This window comes from Arvicanthis niloticus, chromosome 6 (genome assembly GCF_011762505.2).
Source record: "Arvicanthis niloticus isolate mArvNil1 chromosome 6, mArvNil1.pat.X, whole genome shotgun sequence".
Classification (NCBI taxonomy): Eukaryota; Metazoa; Chordata; class Mammalia; order Rodentia; family Muridae; genus Arvicanthis; species Arvicanthis niloticus.
In genome coordinates, this window is record NC_047663.1 from 36,654,505 (window position 1) to 36,676,772 (window position 22,268).

General features: G+C 40.4%; 1 protein-coding gene across 13 annotated transcripts in view; it reads right to left on the reverse strand.

Annotated features, from left to right (window-relative positions):
* The window catches only part of Bcas3 (BCAS3 microtubule associated cell migration factor), a 460,608-nt gene that overhangs the window by 391,908 nt on the left and 46,432 nt on the right, over positions 1-22,268 (reverse strand). For all 13 annotated transcript variants that reach the window (XM_034505325.2, XM_034505328.2, XM_076936103.1 and 10 more), the window contains one exon: positions 4,276-4,348. In XM_034505325.2, coding sequence (XP_034361216.1) covers positions 4,276-4,348 — 73 coding nt within the window. The remainder of the gene's footprint in view (positions 1-4,275; positions 4,349-22,268) is intronic.

Genomic DNA, 22,268 nt, shown 5'->3' on the forward strand with positions numbered 1-22,268 from the left:
AACAATGTTTAGGGAAGAAGTATGTGCATGGATATCTACAATTGGGCAAAAGATGGAAAGATATTTGTGTTCCATATAAATTCTCATCAGAAGGTAAGTTAGCAGAGGGAGAGTCAACAATCAAGTAGATAAGACAACCCTTTCTTTGTGTAGTCAGCCTCTCTCTCCAGCCATCCGTACCACAGCCCAACAGGCCTATGAACAAAAGGAACTAATGGTGTGGAAGTGAAGACCATACATGAGCTCAACAACATAAATATCCACTCACCAAGGCTGACCTGACCCAATGATGGCTGCTGCTAAGCCTCCAAGCAGAGACCAAAACTGAGCCTTGTACACTACCATTCCTGGAGTGACCAACCAGCAACCTGGGGGCCAACTAACTACACTGGACCACTTCCACCAAAAAAGGCAGCACTTTGTCCTTACAGGAATAGATCATACAAACTGGGCTTAGATGCCCTGAACAGAGACGTAGAGTAGGACATCAGACTCAGAGGATTCCTCCAACTGACAGCAGTGTACTCAACATGGGGGAAGAGCCAGAATAGAGGACAGGAAAGACCAAAGCTGGGGCTCCATCTCTGGGACTATGGGGGAAGCTCTCATTGCCTGTAGAGTAAGCTTTCAATGTGTGGCCAGTTGGAGAAGTTGTGCCTACACCCATATAACCCCAGGCTCTGTAACAAAGGTTCCCAGGAATGAACTTTCGCAGAACTGTCATTTAGGACCTTGGAAGGAAGGAAGACGTTGCTTTATGTATCCCCCAGGGAAGAAATTTTAGCAAAACCAGTACATAAGGCTTTCTCCAAAACTGTGTCCTATGAACTTACAGAATGCCACCATCACAAAATTCCGCACAGCAATACTTTATGGGCAAAAAAGTGTGACACTGGGCCCATGATCATGTAATTTTTATCAATCTTACCATGCTCCCTACCACCCTGAAACAGCTAGCTTGAACCACAGAATGACCTTTTGAAGACACAGAATACCAATCAGGGGCTATAATGGCACCTGCCATTAACTCCAGCACTCAAGTGGAAGAGGCAGGCAGATCTCATTGAGGCTAATCTGAACTATATATCAACTTCCAGGCCAGTCAAAAATACACAGAGAAATACCATCTTTTAAACAACAAAATTAAGGGGCTGGAGAGATGCCTCAGTGGTTAAAGAGCACTGACTTCTCTTCAAAAGAACCCAGGCTCAATTCCCAGCACCAACATGGTAGCCAACAACTGTCTGACTCTAGTTCCAGAGCACTTAACACCTTCATACAGATGTACATGCAGGTAAAACACCAATCCAATGCACATAAAATAAAAATAAATTACTAAAAATAAATAAAAATAAAATAAACTAGGTAGCAGTAGCCTTGAGACCCAAGGTAGGATTTTCCAGAAGTCTCTCTATGAATCACCATCTAGTACATGGCACTGTTTCCTTGATAGCCAGGACCCACAGATCTAGGAATCAAGGAATAAATATGGATATGGTCCCACTCACCATTACCCACTGAGCAAAATTTTGCTTCCTGTTCCCTCCACTTTGTGCTAAAATAGAAGTTTGGGTTACAGGGAGGAGTACTCTTGTCAGGAAACAGCAAACATCCCATTCAACAGAAAGTTAAGGTTCTCCCAGTCACTATGGATTCCTGATGAACTTCAGTCAACAGGCTCAGTAAGATATGTTTGGAGAGGTGACTAATTCAGACTACCAGGAACAAACTGGGCTGCTTCAGAGTCCAGGGGATCTCTAGAACATCTCTTGGCATTAAACTATAAAACCATAAAAACTATAACACCTTCCAGGCAATATAAATGGCCCACTCCGACACTTCAGGAATGACTCCAGTGAAAGAACCAAGACCTGTGACATGTTTGCTGGATGTGGAGGAAACACAGAATGGGGAGTAGAGATGTCAGTTATAAATACCAGCTAAGGTCATGTGATGACAAGTTATAGAAATGAAGACTGCAATTTCCAAGAGTAAATCTGTCCTGTTTTGTTTAAAAAAAAAAATATGCTAAACAGATGTGGCTTATTTCCTCTATCCCTTTATCATGTAAGATAACATTGATTAAGACAGTTTCAGTGGTAAAGAATTTGAAATCTATACCTACATATTTAGCTCTCAAATACTAAGAGACTAAAAATTCTTCAAGGTAACATGTCTATTCTAGGGAAAACAGTGCATTTGCAGCCATACCTAAGATAGTTGTATCATGTTAGAAAGGATTATGTTTTTATATTCTGGTGACCTGGAAATTAAGCATGGCATAAGGAAAGGTGATTGTATGTAAAACTGACAAGGAGTGGACTTGTAATGGCTGATCTTAGTTACCAGCTTGACTGGATCTGGAATCAACTAAAAGGCACACCTTTGAGCACACCTGTGAAGAATTTTCCCAATCAAGTTATCTGAAATCTGAAGACCAATTCTAAATGTGTACAGTACCTGGCAGCAGCAGCCCAACCAAAAGGATGGCAAAGAAAGAAAGCAGCTTTGTTTTGCCTGCTTGCCTTCATTCTCCCTGGTAAGTGCATCTGTCCTACTGCTACTGCTATTGCTGCTATCATTAGCTGATTCAGAATCTCAGCTTCTTTGGTCTTCCAGCCTAGACTATCACTAGGGATCCTCAAGGCCCTCAACACCAGACTGAGACTGCTGATGTACCCACCCAACGGCTTATCAGTTTTTCCAGTATGAGACAGCCATACTGCCCAATCCGTATTGTGCAAGCTAGTCTAACAAATGTATTTCTAATATACATTTACTTATTATCAGTACTGCAATTCTAGTGAATCCTAGCACATATTCCATAAAGTTAACCATATTCATAAGTAATAACAATCGAGACTTCATTATTTGCCTGGATAAGATGGCTCAAGTCTGTAATCCCAACCCAGGATGTTATCAAGTTCATAGCTAGCCTAAACTACAAACATGTCTTGAAAGGGAGAGGGGCTGGAGAGATGTCTGCACTGACTGCTCTTTCAAAAGACCCAGGTTCAAGTCCCCAGCACCCATAAGTAACTACAGCTTTAGTTCCAGGAGATCTGACGCAGTCTTCTGGCGTCCTCAAGCACCAGGCACAAAATGGTACACAGACATACATGTAAGCAAAATACCCATACACATAAAAATAATTTAAAAATTTTATCTAAACATAATTCTATGTCTAAATATGTTATGTCATTTGAAGATCTTCCTTTTCCAAAGCCCCATAAAGTGTACACCATGAGTTGGAAGCACATGGCAGCAACTACCAGCTGCCTATCTAATATCCATCAGCTCATCTTCCTACCAACAAAGGAACAAATGCTTCTCAATTCTGCTTGCAACTGAGAATTCCAAGTGAATACATTGGCCATTTCAGATCATTATAAAAGAAAACTGGTTTGAAAGAATGTCAAAGCTATAGAAAACGTACGTCACTAGAGCATCATGGAAAGATTGCACCAGCTCTGAGCTGTCTATCTACAGACTTCTCTGTAACTCTGTACAGCTCAGCAGCTTTGCTAAACATATTCCTAACTGGAATTATGCAGACGGTTAAAAAGTCACCAGAGAGAGTATGGCTATCATTTAAAACCTGCAGGAAGCAGAAAAACACCTGAAAACAGACCCTCATTCACAGTAGGCAGCACGAACATGACAGCACTTGATTCACAACTGAATGAAGTCAGCAAATCAGTGCTTTGAATGTGTGAAGCAGGAAGAATAGTACTCATAGAGTCACAAGAAATTGGAGAAGCAGGCAATACCTCTACAGCAGCTGACTCAGACACAAACCACAGCATCAATATACTGCCAAAAATTAATAATAAGATGAAATAACATTGTTACTATTAAGACCTGATAGTGATTTCTGCAATAAAAGCATGCATAATAATAATGTGCTACAAATGCATGACCTCTTTCCTCCATGCTGACAATCTTTTACCCTGAGATTGCATTGTGATTTATCATCACATATGAAAAGAGGAAGGAAGGTGCAGGCTAGGGAAATGGCTCAGATGTTAAGAGGTCCTGAGTTCAATCCCCAGCACCACATGGTGGCTCACAACCATCTGTAATGCAATCTGGTGCCCTCTTCTGGCACGCAGGCATACATACAGGCAGGTCACTGTATACATATTTAAAAAAAAATCTTTAAAAAAAAAAAAAAGGAAGGAAGGAAGGAAGGAAGGAAGGAAGGAAGGAAGGAAGGCAGTACATGCATCACAGCAAATGCTACATGTTTTAAAGCTTCAACTTAAATATCCTTACCCTGAAGATCCAATGCTCTTACAAACACCAAGAAGAGGTCTTTTATCAGCAAAGTTATCACACTTTTGAGGACCTGTTAGAAAGCATAAAACAAAATGTATGTTGAGAAACTCTGGAAGATTTCCCATTACTTCAAAATACTTCCAATAGAGGATGGGGTGGATGAGTGGCCCATCACTTGTCTGCAATGTACAAAACAATGTGCACATGTGTATATATCTATACATGTTTGTGTACATATATATACTCACAACAGAAGTGTATTCAGTATAACATTTAGCTATACAAAATAAGTATTTTAAACATTAAATATAGTGACAGATATCTTATTTAAAATGTTTTGTTGAATTGGCATGTGTTTCAATCTTACCTGCATTCTCTGTGAGATCAAGAAAACTTATCTCACAGTGATGATGCGTTCCCTAAGACTAGCAAATGCTGGCACGCACTTTTGAGTCCAGCACTCAGGAGGCAGAGGCAGGTAGATCTCAGAGTCTACAGAACAAGTTCCAGGACAGCCAGGGCTACACAGAGAAACCTTGTCTTGAAAAAGGGTGGGGGGAAAAAATTATGTCCATCAAGTAAACTCTACATAAAATCACCTAAGAAATTAGACCAACCTTGCTAGATGTTAAGGAGTATAAATGCACAAGAAATCAGACTAATCCCAATACCTTCAGATTACAAATTCTGCCAGGTTAGCATACACAGAATAACATTTGACTAACCTCTACACCGAAACAAAAGACAACAACAAAATTAACTTGCTTTGTTTTGCCTTGAAGACAGCAACTGTCTCTGTATGTGCAGACTATCCTACCACACTAGTTTCCAATTTTCTTGTTTTTTCATTCATTATTTTCTATGTATATGGGTCTTTTGCCTGCCTGTATGTCTGCGCACTCATTGCCTGCAATACTCAAGAGAGTGGAACAGGGTGTCTGCTCCCTGGAATGGAGTTACTGATGATTAACTGTAAGCCACCATGTGGATTCTGAGACTTGAACTTGTATCCTTTGGAAAAGCAGCCAATACTCTTAAATGCTGATCCATTTTCTAGCCCAAATTTTCGTTTTTTTCATAAGGTCTTACATAGCCAAGGCCTCTACATCCCTTGGATGCATTATTAAGTTTCCTTAATAATGACTATTTACACAAGATTGAGATTAAAATAACAGTTAACAGTTCATATATTCCCATTCAAGTCAGTAATGACACAAGAATACTCATCACTGTTGTTGCCATTCAAATCTATGCCAAAATCCCAGTCCACTGACACTAAATGAACACTGTTCCTTCCTATAAAGTTGAGTGCAGAGTTGGAGAAACTCTTCAGTAGTGCTGCTTGCCTTGAATGAGGGGCCTGAGGTTGGTTCCCAGAGCCCACATTAAAAACAGCAGCATACGGGGATAGACTGACGGCTCACACTTATGTTCTTGTTGGCTTTGGTTTCCAGCACCTGCATGGCAGTTCTCAACCTTCTGTACCTCCAGTTCCAAAGGACGTGAATTCTCACACTAGCCTTCTCATCAGACACCAGGCATACATTTGATTCACATAAACATAAATAAAAACAAACTTTTAAAAATATATTATTTTAATATCAATATACTATGGGTCTAAATGACATGAAAGGATGTTCAACCACACAAGAGAAGTTCCTATAACTGATGGTATATATATTTAGGAGAATGTATATTGCTGATTTTAATGTAAATCACCTAATGAACAGAAAGCTATGAGGACAATCAGACTTTCCTCTTCATACTTCCTGAAAAAAAGAGAAATTCCACATGGCAGACTCTCCCTTACTTTACTGGGAGGAAAGAATGAAAGACGAGCAAATCTGAGTGCAGTTAAGCCAATCCTTGGCTCCACAAATGCCAACCGCATGCAGGACTGTCGGCCTAGCCACTTCTTTTTGTCTCTACTTTCTTGGGGAGATGCCAACATGCTTGCAAAACTCTATCACACAGCATGTGCAAGTTTCCCTACCATGCCTGTCTCTCACACTATCCTAATCCACAGGTACCAACTATATGAGGTCAGGAGGTCCCCCATAATACAGTTGCTATATTTTAAAGTGTTGGTATGTTTGCTTGTATGTATGTATGTATGTATGTATGTATGTGTTTGCTTATTTTGGACACACGGTCTTTCCCTGTATAGCTCGGGCTGGCCTAGAATTTGCTTTATAGACCAGCCTGGCAGGCCTTGAGCACAAGGCCTGCCCCTGTCTCCTGAGTGCCACTGACCTGGTCAAGATTCTTTAGATTCTTTAGATTCTTTAGATCAAAAATAAATAAATAAAACTAATAGCTTATCTAGAATGATCTCATAGGAGAGGAATAGACAGTAATGCAGCAGATGGCTTATCAACTGATCCTTCATATATATTATTCCTAATACTTTGGATAAAAGTTTGTTTGCTGGGAAAGCCTAACACCTGAGCTAAATCCCCAGAACACACAAAAAGGGGAGAACAAATTCCTAATAGTTGTCCTCTGACCTCCATATGTACTTCCAAGGGACATATATGCACGCTCTCTCCCCCCCTCCCTACTTCCCCTTCTCTCTCTCTCTCTCACATACACACACACACACACACACACACACAATCATACACACAATCGTGTAAACAATATATAAAACAAATCTCTTAAATACTTCCCAACTAAAATATAACTAGTCCTATGAAATTATATTTGTCAAACACATGATTCAAATTTTGATAAATTTATCAAAATTTAATTAATCAAAGTCATAAATTCAAAAATTATTGAATGCACAAATATTGCCCCTGCAATTTTATCCTACATGTACACTCAGGGATGAGAGATAACTTGCATACATGATTACTTACTCTAGCAATGTTTAAAATAGTGAAGGAAGGAAGAAAGAATCAAATGTGTGGGGAAATGTCCATGCCCCACAGCTGCAAACAAGACATGCTGACTGTAAACACTGTCGAGGCAGCAGCTATAATGGGGAAGGGGGAACACACAACAGTGGAAAGACACAGACCTACACAGCATCTATTCTGATGTACACACTTCCCAAAGCACATAAAAGTCATAATCACTGTTGACAGGAGAAACAACAAAAATTAGAAGACAAGGGAAGTGGAAAGAAACTTTTCAGTGCGGAAATAGTTTCTGCCTTCTGGTTTTCAGCCCATGTGATATATAAACTTACTGTAAAGTGTCTATGTTCACTTTAAACAAGAAGCCAAATGCCAGGAGACAAGCTAGTATTTGTTTTAAATAGGAACACAAGCTGGGTGGATGAAAACATGCACTTAAGTTATTCTCTCTAAAAATTCTAGGAAAGCAATTACTAAATAAAGTTTTAAAATATGTAATAACCCCAACAAATTTTACAAAGAGATGAGTACTGACAAATTTAGCAGCCCTAAGTAAAAGCTGGAGGCCCCAGTGGTGGAAAAACACCCCACAAGATTAAAGGGACTTTATATACAGGATTATAAAAGGCACAGTAAGTGATTATACCAGGTACACTTGGGACTGGATGTGAAAGAACTCATCTAAATAAAATAAAAAGGACTGGCTTGTCACTGACTACTTGAGAAACTCTCAGATGGCAAAAACTTTACTTCCAGACAACTTAACTCACCCTCCCCATTCCCAACTGACTGAAAGGCAGCTCTCTAGAGAGCTGAGCCAGCAGCTCCAGGTGAGTGAGGATTAAATGACAGCATTAATGCTTAATACTGAACCTGCCTCTCCCATGCCTGGGACTCCTCCATCTCTGAGCTTCCCAAACACTAGTGTCAGATCTTTATCATGTGTGTCTCCTCTGGGGAACAGAACAGCCCCAGGATGAAGGACAGAAAAGCACTGTCCAGCAGAAGACTCCAGGAAACAAGCTACACAGGGTGATGAAGGGGAAGCTTTAAAGCTGGCAGTCAGCTGTGAGTCTGGCGTGGACAGTTGTACACAGACAGCCAAGGATCTACAGTAGCTTTAAAGAGATTCTCAACAGGGAGAATTATAATATTACCTTTACTGATTTCCAGGAAATGGGCAGATTGTGATGACAAGAAAAACTGGGAAATGGATACTGAAACCTTGACGGAGCTCTGGGAGGCCAGAGCTCAGTCAGCACTGCCTGCCCAGAAGGTTCAAGGCCCCAGGTTCTATTGCTAGTACTGTGTAAAACAGGCTTGGTAGCTCATGGCTGTAGTCCTAGCACTCTGAAGTTAGAGGCAGGAGGATTGGATCAAGGTCATCCTCAGCTACAAAATAAAAACAGAAAAAGAGAGGAATGAAGGGAGGATGTGGAAAGGAGAAGGTGGGAAAAAGTAGGGAAAGAAAGAGAAGAAATTTCTGAGAAACTTCTAACAGTAGATATTAAACTTGAAAAAAGCTCCAGAGATAAATTGAAGAAAGCTTTTCAGAATACTATAAACTATGCACAAGAAATCTTCAAATTCTGAGTTCAAAAACTCAACGTGGATGAGGAGCCAAAAAGAAAAACCAAAAGCCAGGTATGCCAAGCACCTCTCCACCTCAGCACAGGGGAGGCTGAGTGAGGCAGGACAAAAGCAAAAAAGGAGCAAACAAAAAAGAATATTTGTTCAAATTCAAAACATTGCACAGTGCCCCAAAATACATGTTTTATGTGATTACATAAAAAATTTTAAATAAAATAACATGTCTGCTCAAACATATTTTACAATGGATTATTTCTGCTTCTGCTACAAATCGGATTTAACAATTAATAATCTGACTTTTAAATCCAAGCATGAGTTAAAATTTAACTGATCCAAAGCCTACACTATTTCTATGCAAAATTAATTACAATTGAAGTCCATCTACATAGAGCCAATCCTTCACTCCTTCAACAGCAGGTCTATTTCCTGGTCTTTCCGGTACAGACCAGTATGTCATTTCAATGGAGGAAACATCAAGTTTAAAAGTGCAACTGGCTAGACTGGTTTCACTGATCGCTTTTCTCAAGGTGCACCTGAAGAACTCCTCTGCTGTCCGCTGGCCACAGTGCAGCAAGCTTCACCACAACACTCCCCTAAGATTTATGCTCTTCCTGGACAGTCAGAAGCCAAATTTGTAAGACTCAGAAGAGAAGCCTATCAGGTGCCCACTACAAGTGTCAATGTAAGCTGAACTAACTGGACCACAAGAAACAAGGATCCCCAAAATGTCTAAATGCATTTAAGGCAAAGCCCTCTACAAACAGGAGAAGTGCAAGCATATAAATTTTACACACTCATAAACAGTGTGTTATTCACTTGGGGTTTGTTGTTGTTGTTGTTGTTGTTGTTGTTGTTGTTGTTGTTGTTGTTTTACGGGTATAATAGCAGCCTGTACTCTTCCTGAGCCTAATGGAGTCATCGCCTTCCGGTAATGTAATCCTCTAAATTGGAGCGGATTAATGTTTTATATATAAATTGTGTGTGTGTTTGCATGCACAATAGAGAATGACGTGGCACACACCTGCTCCACAGCACTTGACAGAACGCACCATGATTGAAATGAAATGCGGCTCACTAAATCCATCAAATACAAGAACTACTGCAATCCTGTTGCAAAGTCCTTTTGTTAAACTCCTTTTATTCTAAATCCTTTTAATTCTGTTCTATAACACTAAAACATTTATAAAAAGCTTAAAATCCTAATAAATCACACAATTAAAGTAATGAAAATGGGCCTGCACACCAAGTCACCAAGTCCTCCTCCACCACTCAACAAAATTCAAAACAGTTTGCTTGTCAGAAAACGTTAACTAATATCCCCCATCATGAACACCACTGTAAACTCATTTAAACCAAAGAGCTTAAGCTCATAAATCAGCCTTGAGATTTCAAGACATCAACTAGAAACAGCTTCTACCTTAGTCCAAAAGCAGATCCAGAGGCAAATAAAACCCCAACTGGTGATGAAATATTACGCCTCTCCCTTTTGATGTTGAAAATGATGTCCTGCATATAAAGACTTTACACAACAGTATGTCCTCACTAATAAATTTTTACTGTGAAAATATTTTCCAGAAGGATTTCTTTGAACAACTAAATTCATTTAAACCACTCAGCTAAAATATCCTAAAAACCTCTCTTAAAGCCAGGGTCTCATGTTACCCAGGCTGTCTTCAACCTCAGGACACAGTCAGCTGATAGTGATGCTGGAACACGGAATCCTCTTGCCTTCACCTCCCACACACTGAGGGTACTTTTATTTTTATCTGAAATCATTTTCTTTGTAACAGACCAAGTTGTCCTTAAGGTTCTTCACTTACAGAGTCCCTCAATAGGAGCACTTCAGACAGACAGGGTGTGCAAGTTCAGATGACTCTACTGTCAAAAACTTGTGTGCCAGCTTAGAGGCTCTCAGGATTTTTGCATGGTGCAATTTCTATTTTCTTACCAGATTTTCCATAAATAATCTCCAACATAAATGGGATAATCCTCTTATATTTTTTCTTATCTAAACAGGAAGATGTTGAGTGAGGAACTTTTTTCAACAGAGAAGAGAGGGATGACACATGAAGGAAGAAGGACCCTGTGGCTCCATGGATCTGGACCAGGCATAAGAGAGTCTTAAACTATCCAACCTAAATATGATCATGGAAAGAACCTTGGCATTTGCCCTCAATACTCAAAATATATGCATAGATTTTTTAGTCTCCCAGTGAACCCGAACACTGTGCTAAAGCAGACACAGACTTCTTCTAAGTCTAAGGGCTGAAGTGAGGCTCTCATGTGATGTTGTTCATGTCCCCCTCAGTCCCTAAGCATCGCTCTGGCCCAAAACATCGTCTGAGCACTTCACATGTGAGGTGTCCTTTAACCCATCGAGGTACCCTGTATTTCACACTGACAACCAGGCCTTCCTTCACAGACTAGACTTGTTACAAGTTCAAAGCCACCAATTCCTTCCTCCACTGTTATATAGAGGATTTAGCTGATCATGAGAGAACAGTTTCTGCACATTGTTGTACAACAAAGACTATATCTAACCCTGAAAGCACCTCAACTCTGGCCTCTGACACTGAGAAAAACAGGGAGGGATAACGAGGAAAATGTATGTCCGACTACTCTACTGGAGTAGAGTCACTGAAACTGAGTAGAGAACTACCCAGTTCTTTACTGCTCTTGTACAAGGGGATGACCACCAATATATCACAGAGGTTCACTATGACTGTTGAAAGAGGGGACACATGCCAAGGATGACAGATGGGACTGTGTAATGCCAGCCCTGCTCCTGCTCTGACCAGTACCATGATCCTTTGATGCCTATCCCCGCTACTCACTCTTCACCACACTGGGCTTTCCCAGGCTCTCCTGCTTCACAGCACAGCCTGTTCTACTCTCTGCTCAACACTCTCACTTATGTCTTAAACATCTTAGCCAAAACATCCCCACATCTTAAAGGCCTCCCTGTCCCCCATCTTCTACCACATTCTATCTTTGAACCCCAATTTATTTCTTCATGGCACCTATACCTCATAGTGCACACATTACATTGTTGATCTACTTCTCTATGCAGCATACCCATGTCACAATAGCTATATTCTCACTTAAAGAACATGCTTAAGCCCATCCCAGGAGGTAAGGGTATTATACCATTCAATGGAAAATTACTCAGAGATAAAAAGGAAAAATGTCTAGAGTTAAAACCACCCCTGAAATAGGGAAAATAGTTTCTTCTGATGTAAAGGAAATCAAAAAACAAAAGAAAGCAAGCACTGGAGATGAGTTGGGTGGGAAAAGCAAACAAATGAGAAAGCTCTGGGTTGTTGTAAATTCTGTCCTCACAGAGATATGGAATACAAAGGGTACAGCTGCTGTGGTGGTTGGAACATGCTTAACCTAGAGAGTGGCACTATTGGGAGATGTGACCTTGTTGGTGGAAGTGTGTCACTGTTGGGATAGGCTTTGAGACCCTCCTCCTAGCTGCCTGGAAGACATAGTCTTCTCCTGCTTGACTTTGGAACAAGACGTAGACCTCTCAGCTTCTCCACAGTACCACGACTGCCTGGATGCTTCCTGCCTTAATGATAATGGACTAAACCTCTGAACCTGTAAGCCAGCCTCAAGTAAATGTTGTCCTTTGTTAAAGTTGCCTTGGTTATGGTATCTCTTTAGAGCAATGGGAACCCTAACTAAGACACCTATCAAAATTCACTGAAGCCAGGCATAGTGGCTTATAAGAGCCAGCTCATTTTCCCCTCCTCAAACCAAGCTTGAAACTATGACACACAAAGCTTTGTATTTGCATGCTACCAAGTACAATACGCAAGTAAGAAATGCTATCAGCAGTCGGGGGACACCAACAGCAGGTGAATGTCCTAACACAGAGCTGAGCACACTGCGAGCAGCAGATGTGCCAGAGTAAAGGCTAGGAAGCCAGAAGCCCTAGCAAGAGAAGCAGGAGCATGGGTGGACTATGAAATGGACATGACCAAAGTACATGTAGGTAAAGGGGGAAAATGATTTAACATGCTCTGAAAAGTACACTATTAAAAGCACCAAACTATGAGAAAATACATGCAGAAAACACAGCAGACATGGAACCAGTGGTCAAAACACACAGGAACTGGAGTCTGGGAATTATTGTTTAGTTGGCTGGTTTGGTGTTTTCTTTGTCCTGTATTTCTCTCTGGGTTTTTGAAGTAAATTTGCTGGAGACTACACACACAGCCTTGCACATACAAACCACACCTTCTACCACAAGGCTAAGCCCCTAGAATCAACAGCTTCAATCAACAACCAAAAAACAAGCTATTTTAAAATGGACAAAAGACCTGGAAAATCAACGCCTTTGACTCCAGCACTTAGGAGACAGAGAGAGGGGGAACTATAAGCCATCCACGGCTACATAGCAAGACCTTCATAGCAAGGCTTCATGTCATTGTGGAAGTGCTTATTACAACTGTAAGGTGCCCAACACGGCTCCTTTAGGGGCCAAGCTGACACCAGCAGGTGGGCAGACATGCAGCATTACTGTACAACTAAAAAAGATGGTGTCACCACTATGGAAGACAGTGTGACAGTTCCTTCAAAACTAAGCATGCTCTGCCATCCGATAACCTCAATTCCTGGATACTTTTGTAGAAGTTTGAATGCCTACAGGGGTTATATATACTACTAACAAACATACTGAGCTAAACATGGATGAAACCAGCATGTCGTCCTATAGGTGAGTGGATAAACTACCCTTGGCTGTGATAAAATATTATTCAGAACTAAAAGGAAAGGAATGAGCTATCAAATATGAAGCAGAGTTAACTATGTTTCATTCCATTAAAGAACCGAGGGGAAAGCAAGTGTACTACATGAGTCCTGCCATGTGACTTCCAGGGAAAGGCAAGATTATGAACTTGTAAACACAGTTAAAAAAAGAAACATTAGTCAAGTACTTCCATTTTTTAGGGATTTATGTTTACTTAAGTGTATGTGTTTACTGGTGCAGATGTACCCCCATGTATGTGAGAAAAGAGCCTCAACAATGGGGGTCTGTGTATCTCCATGATCCAAATGCTCTCAAGGCTGGGACAGGAAAATCACAAGTTCAAGACTTGCTGGAGTACAGAACCAGCTCAACTCTGAACTGGGCAACAGTGCATAAAGCTCAAAGGCATAGCACTTATCTAGATTCACAAGGCCAGAAAGAACTCAACATCACTGAGGAAAGAAACACTGCTGATAAATTAACAAGATTTCTAATATAGTTTGTCACTATCTAATAAAACCAAGCATATACCTACATGTCCCAGCAATCCAACTTCTAAAGAAAGACCCATGAGAAATCAATACATACATTAAACAGCACTAAGAGCAGGTTAACATAACCACTAAACTGGAAATAACCAAAATACCCTGGCAAGTACAGCATATCCAAACAGTGGAATACTACTCAAAAATGAAATGGGAACTAAAGACTAATACAGGGTAAGGGAGATGTCTAAGTCAGTATGAGTGTTTGCTTGTACAAGAAGGAGAATGAGAGATATAAAAAGTAAGTCATGGCTGTGTCTACAGGTAATACCAGTATTTGCAGGATGGGGAGAAAAGGCAAGACAAGTGAATCCTGGGAACTCACTAACCAGTCAGCTTCTGGTTCAGTGAGAAGCCAAATCTTAAAGGAGTAAACTGAAGCATGACAGAGAAAGACACCCAAAGACCATCTCCAGCCAGCTGGTCAATGTGCAAGCACCTCACAAACGCACATATTAAAATTAAAGTTTTTAGATGGTACAACACAAATGACTCCCAAAAGCATGATACAAAATTTAGACAAGCATGATAATATATGCCTGCGCTCTTAACTTGAAAAGCTGAGGCTGGAGGATCAAAGAGTAAGGGGGAAAGGAAGGGAGGCAGCAGAGGTGGAGGAGCAGAGAGGGGAAGGAGAAGAGGAGGAAAGGAGAAATGACTCAGCCACTGGTAACTCATACGAGAACTTTAGTTTGAAATGAGACTCTCGTGAGTGCTTTACCTTAGGCCAGTGCACAGCGCTACTACACAAAACCAAGTAGAAATCTGCTCAATGACCAAGTAATGGTCCAAATAACAGACTGTGTGGACATACCACAGTCTACCAACTGATAAATATTTAGATAATCTCCAAATTTATATAATGCTGTTATGAAACTCATGTATATATTCTTGAATAGACATATATTTTCATTCTTATATGGACATTATATTTCACTTCTTGGTTGTATACCTAGGAACAGAATTGATGGGTTCATGTGGTAACTCTATATATAACATTTTAAGGAACTTCAAACTAGTTTTCAACATAACTACACTAATGATACATTCCCAAGGACCATGATTGAAGGTTCCAATTTTTCCACATCCTTCCCACATGTGTTTTACTCTGCTGTGTGTTGTAAATGTCCTAGGGCATTCTAGGTTGACAGTGGGGCTTTCTGCAGTCATGACAGGCTGCATGTTGACTGTGATCACAATGACACGACATCTACTTGTCTATTGATCAATGTTCCTCAAATTCATTAATTTTGACATAAATACATTTTATTTCAATAAAGGTAAATTTTACTTATTTTATACAAGTTATTACTCAGCAAATGTTGACTTTTAGGTTTCATGCCTAGGAAATGTCACAATAAACAAATACAGATTTTAGGAACAATGAGATGTCCATGAACCAAGACCCAGTCTCTGTGAGAGCATTTAACCCATGACAGTCATCTATTTATTTGGGTCACTATCATTAAGGCCACAGTAATTGAGCAGCCATTCATTACACCTGTTTTCCTAAACCTGGACTGAGAGAGCCACTGTATACTGTGAGTTCATTTCAAGCCAGAAAAAAGTAGTCAAACATTTCTTCTAGAGACTTATTAAAAACAAACAAAATACACTGCTGTATTTGTGACATTTAAATGCAGTAATGGAAGACAATGGCTTCTCTGTGTATTTGTCCCTATGTCCTTTATGTTCACATCCCTCCAAATGTAACAGAGACACTGAAGGTATTTTACATCTTCACAGTGAAAAAGAAATACAGACTAAGCTACTGTTTTAAAAAGACAGAGTCCTCTACATGGAGGCCCAGTTGGCCTGTAACTTGCTATGTAGACCAGGCTGGACTCAAATTCAGAGCTCCACCAGGGTCAGTCTACCTAGTGCTGAGACTACAGATACTACTGTATCTGGCCTCAAAGTAACACTAACATAATATAAATAAAATATTTCACACAGAGGTAAACTGGAGCTTCTGGGGAATGTGTACATGCAGCCTTCAACACCACAGAAAAGCATTCACACAGGTCACTAAGTTCCGAGGAAGGGCATTTACACAGCATTTACATAGGTTATACCTTATGTCAATGCACGTACCACATCCCACCAAAAACAGAATTGGCAGACATTCGCCTCAGGAATGCTGTGCTCTGAACAGAGTCACCTAAAGCACAGGCTTGGAAAACGGATCATCCTAAATGACCCCAACCAGCATGGCTTCCATGCTAAAGATGAGGTGTTAGAAGCACACACCACCAGTGGATGCAAAGAAGTAATTAGAGCAGAAAACATCAGGGAAGCCCCAAATCTCAGAGTTCAGCCATTTAAAATGTCAATAAGCCTGTTCCTCTTCTTTGTAACATACTGCTAATAACTGTGAGCAAATGTCAGTTGGCCTACTTTTGGAGGGTGTGTGTGTGTGTGTGTGTGTGTGTGTGTGTGTATGCATTCATGTGTTTAACCACATTTGTTTAACCACAGCCATCAAAATGTTACATCAAAAATATCACATCAACATTTCTTGAGAATTTAGTCATAAATTGTGACTTCATACAGCTGAACAAATCAAATGATTCTTCTTTGAACATGACAAAAAACAGATTTAACTTATAACTAATACAGCTGTATACAGAAGTTTGGGAGATCAGAAAACTACAGTAAGAAAAAAGTTAAAAACAATGAGTTGTATAAAAGATGAAATTTAACAGTTTTTAGAAACAACGAAAAAAGTCTAGGTTTTGAAAGAAAACAAGGCTCACAATACAAAAACCAGCACGCGCGCGCGCACACACACACACACACACACACACACACACACGTGCGCACACACATGCACAAACACCACTAGCCATATATATAAAGAACCTAAAACAGGTTCTGTGGTTTAAGTGCATAAATTAGTTTTACATGTGCATGAATATATAAGAGGGAAAATCCAGCCATCCATATTCTAAGCTGTTAGGTACATGTGCTCAGTATCTGGGGAATGAGAGGCAAGAAAGGGAGAGAAGAAAAAGAAAGAGAAAAATTTGGCCTGAAACCTAGAATTACATGACCCTTCAACTCCAGGAGCTGAATTTTCATAACTTTGGTTGTTGTTTGATGTGACAGTAAGTAGTTTACACATGCTCTGCTCAGGCTCTGAACACCTATCTCCTCCTGCTCTATTCCCCAGAAATAACTCATTGGGTCACTATTGACAATTTTTATTCTTGTTTTTTGTTTGAGGGGTGTGTGGGTGTGTGTGTGTGTGTGTGTGTGTGTGTGTGTGTGTTTGTGTGTGCCTGAACAGAGTTCTTGCAGAGTCTAGAAGAGGGCACTGGTTCCCTAGAGCTGGAACTACAGCATTTGTGATTCACTCCTAAATACTGGAACCTCTGTAAGAACAGCACAAGCCCTCAACCTTCTCTCTTTCTTTTCCTTCCTTCCTTCCTTCCTTCCTTCCTTCCTTCCTTCCTTCCTTCCTGGAGATAGTAATTATAAGCTAGCAAAAAGGGATCCTGGGGACAAAATCCAGGTCCTCTGCCAGGTCAGCAGATGCTGTAACACTAAGCCATTACCCCAGCCCCCAGATTTTTGTTTTCTGAGACAGGGTCTCAAGTAGCCCAAGCCTGTCTCATAGTCACCACATGGCCGCTGGAGAGCCTCCATAATGGTTAATATCAACTGTTAACCTGACAGGATCTAGAATCACCTAGCAAACAGTCTGGAGGGTATTATTTACCTTTATGTGGACCTTAAAAGAGCCTTTTTAATTATTTTAAATTAACATATAAGATCTTAAATTGCCGGGCGGTGGTAGTGCATGCCTTTAATCCCAGCACTTGGGAGGCAGAGGCAGGCGGATTTCTGAGTTCGAGGCCAGCCTGGTCTACAGAGTGAGTTCCAGGACAGCCAGGACTACGCAGAGAAACCCGGTCTCGAAAAAACAAACAAAGAAAAATGGAAAAAAAAGATCTTAAATCATTAAAGTATTTTTGTTTGTTTTGTTTGTCTGTTTGTTCTTTTAGGTTTCTCTGTGTAGCCCTGGCTGTCCTGGAACTCACACTGTAGACCAAGCTGGCCTCAGATGTGCCTGCCTTTGCGTTCCAAGAGCTAAGATTAAAGGCAAGCACTACTACCACCCAGCCTCATTAAAACATTTTTCAAACAGACTGTGTTTTAGCAGTTTCTTCTTCCCCTTTATTTCCCACCTATTTCAAATTTTATTAATATAAAAATGCCAAGTGATTGGTTATAGCTTTTTACATTTCTTTGACAGATGATCTCATGCACCCCAGGCTGGCAATACAACTTTCTACATAGCTGAAGATGACTTTGAACTCTCTACACTTGCTGGATGCTGGGATTACAAGTGTGTAAACCATATCTGGTTTTGCAGGACCCTGGGCCACACATGCTGAACAAGCTCACCACCAACAGAACTAACTACACTACAGCCTTGCTTTATGTGACTTTTAATTGAACAAATTTAGATTCATTAAGAATGTACTGAAGATACAAGCTGGATAGTTGGCTCAGTGAAGAGCACTGGCGGCTTGTCCAGAGGACCCAGGTTTAATTCCCAGCACCAACTTGTCAGCTCAAAACTATCTATAACTCTAGTTCCAGGGGATTCAACCCTTTTACATAGACATACATACAGAAAAACAACAATACATATAAAACAAATTATTAAAAACTATTAGTTTCGAGGCCAGCCTGGTCTACAGAGTGAGTTCCAGGACAGCCAGGGCTACACAGAGAAACCCTATCTCGAAAAACAAAACAAAACAAAAAACAAACAAACAAACAAAACAAACAAAAAACTATTAGTTTAAAAAATGTGTTGATAGCTAGGTGGTAGAGCTCTTTAATTCCAGCGCTCCAGAGGCAGAAGCAGATGGATCTCTGAGTTCAAAGCCAACCTGGTCTACAGAGTACGTTCAAGGACAGCCAGAACTACACAGAGAAACAAGAACAACAAAAAAAGGAAGAAAAGGAAAGAAGGGAGGGAGGGGAGGGGAGGGGAGGGGAGGGGAGGGGAGGGAGGGAGGGGAGGGAGGGGAGGGGAGGGGAGGGGAGGGGAGGGGAGGGGAGGTGTTGGATCACTGAAGAAAGGAGACATGCTGACTGGCTAAAAGTACTTGCTACTCATTCAAAGGACAGTTCCAAGCACCTACATCAATCAGATGCTCACAGCTCCTGGACTCTGACATCTTCTGGCATTTGTAGACACTTACACGCACATGGATATGCATATGCTTACACACAGGCACAACATACATACACATAAACAATAAGTCATTCAAAAAGATACTAAATCCCAATAGTATCCAAAGAAGCAGAGACATGCTGTACGAGCACAGAGAAGTACCCACCTACCCCACCATTACACCATTACAGTGCAGACCATACACATCACACCTCCTGCAGCACCAGAGGGCCGACCATTAACTGTCACACCCTTACACCACCACAGTGCTCATCTCCTATGGGATGAAGCCACATTCAACTTGCTCGGTTTTTTGTTTTTAGCCAGAGGGCAAATTTTTCCAAAGAAATTAGGCCTTAATTTCCAAGAGTACAGCATTTAACAATATTCAACAAATATTCATTAAGACTTCCTAGCAAGCACTCTAATGAGGACTGAATGTAACAGGCTGGCAAGATGAGTCAATCCAAAAAGCCATTTACCACACAAAACAAGCAGAGAACCTGGAACCTGTAAAGGTGGAAAGAGAGAACCAACTCCAACCTCCACATCTATGCTATGGCACATAAAGCAGATGTGTGTGCACACATACACATAATACGTTGTTTTAAAGAAATGAAAAGTCTACAAGTGAGCATGCAAGAGCAGCAAGCACTGTGAGAACACACACCTCACAGAGAGCAGGAGTAGGAGGGTTAACAGGACATGAGTGCTCTAAAGGAACACTTTTTAATAAAAGTCCATGACAGCAGAAAGGAATTACTCAGGGGTCAGGCATTTAACTTAATGGGAAAGTTCTTGCCTAAAAAGCACAAGTTTCAGTCCTGAGTTTCAGTCCTTAGCCCTGGAAGTCTAGAAAATAAAATTAAGAATATAAATTACAGAAACATAGAGCAAACAAACCTTGCTGGGACTACAAGTCCAGCATGGGCAATTTGGTAAGCCTCTGCCTCAAAATACAAATGGGACAGGACAACTGGGCAGATAGCTCGGCAGCCCAGTGCCTGCTGAGAATGCTTGAGGCTCTGAATTTAATCCCTACTACATATATAGGGTTTAAAATTACAGAACAAAAAAAAACCTAGGTGACAAAAAACATGCACTCCAATTGAAGGCAGTTCCCCCAACTACAGGCTCCACATCACCACACTGAAGGTGTACAAAAACAGGGAACAAGGCCCACATTCCTGACAGAGTAACAGGGTACAAAAAAGGGAAAAGATGTCAAAATGGCTTCAGACTCCTCCACATAACTCAAAACTAATGCCCACAAAACTCTGAAATAATGTGATGATAACCAAGCAGTTGCTGAGCAGTCAAGCGTTCAGGGAGAATAAAGACATTTCACACAATGGGTCAGAGCTCTCCCTAACTTGTGCTTTCAGGAAGCTACAGAAGGACCACCCCCAAAATATAGGAACACAGCATGATGAGACAACCCCAGGGAGGACTGTTATTTTTTAATACAAATTTTATGAGTTCTGTCCCATGTATTACATTTAATAAAAACAAATATTAAAACTTAACCAAATACATTAAGATGACATATAAAGAGTTTTTGTTAGTACATTTATCCTGTAAAACTTTACTTCCACTAAAAAAGTCTACTAGTGGAAGAAATAATTTATTGACTAACAAAGCAATTTAAAGCTACTTGAAGACAAGTAAAAGTTGAGAAATGTTTATTAGTAACTTAATAAAAGAACTTTATAAATAAAATGAAAAAGGCAGAAATCTGCTTCTGTTAATTACACATGAGAAAAAGAACAGTCTGTTATTGTTACAGTCCTTGTGGACAACCCTAAGTATTCCAAACAGAGAGGGACAGTCTGCTAGAACCTTCCGTGTCAAAACACTGCACAAAAATATAAATGCAACACAGAAAAAAAAAAAAAGAAAAGAAAAGAAAAAAAAAAAAGAAAGTCTAGGGCAAGCAGGGAGGGGTGCGGGTCAGGGAGAGAGGGGGAAGAGAGGGAGAGGAGAAAGGGAGGTGGGTGGGGGAACTGTACAGATGAAGGCTTTGAGGGGCACACAGCTGAACTGCAAGAGGAAAATCCATGACTATGGGGTAGTGTCCAGTAGTCCTTCTGATTCATTAAAGAAATTTAATTACATCATCCCTAAAATTATTTATGCACAAGCTCTAAGTTTTAGTAAGCATCACTCTCACCAATTTAGAGAATTAACAGCTACATCAAGTCTTAATGAGGTATTTAATTTCAGGATAATCTTTCAGATGAAAATAGAATTAAGATATTTTATATCCTTATTTTAAATAAACTTTAAAGTTTCCCATGTAATTAATATAATTATTTGCTACACAAATGAAATTTTAATGAACATGGGAAACAAGGAAAAAATACTTTTTCTGATCTCATAATATGAAAGACTAAGAAAATTAAATATAAACATACATTTGGACCTTTCTACATAAATATAGCACATGTAACATTAAGTAGTATTTGCTGGAAACATGGAGGGGAAATAGGTTCAAAAAACACTGTATACACAAAGATGTCAAAACGTTTCATTCTTTTCTACAATGACTATACACTAATATAACATTTTTAAAAAGCAGTTGCCATAAAAGCAAGAGTCTCAAGGTTAAAAGCCCACACTGCCCTTCTGTCACAGCAAAGGCTCTGACCCACAGCAGAGACAAGACTGAACACCAAGCTCTCTGAGCCAGCCAGTCCAACTGGGAAGGGAGAGGCATTCGAGGGGAGACCTGGGGAATACCCACAGAAGAAAGGGTGCCAGCAGCAGAACAAAGGCGGCCCAGAAGGATGCTCAGAAAGCCGAGAAAGCAGACGGCTTGGAGAAATAGCTAGCAAAGGCTCAGGCCAAATAGAGATCAAAGAGGATGGAGACAAATCAAAACCACAACAGAAAGTGAACAGCCATATTGAAATGGTTAAGATTACCTATTTCTACTGCAACTGAGAGCACTAAGGGTTTGTCTTGGGGGAGGAGCGAGACAGAATAGACCTTTGCAGCAAAGCAGACCTGGGTTATCACTGGTGCTGTCTGTACTCCAAAACCAACAA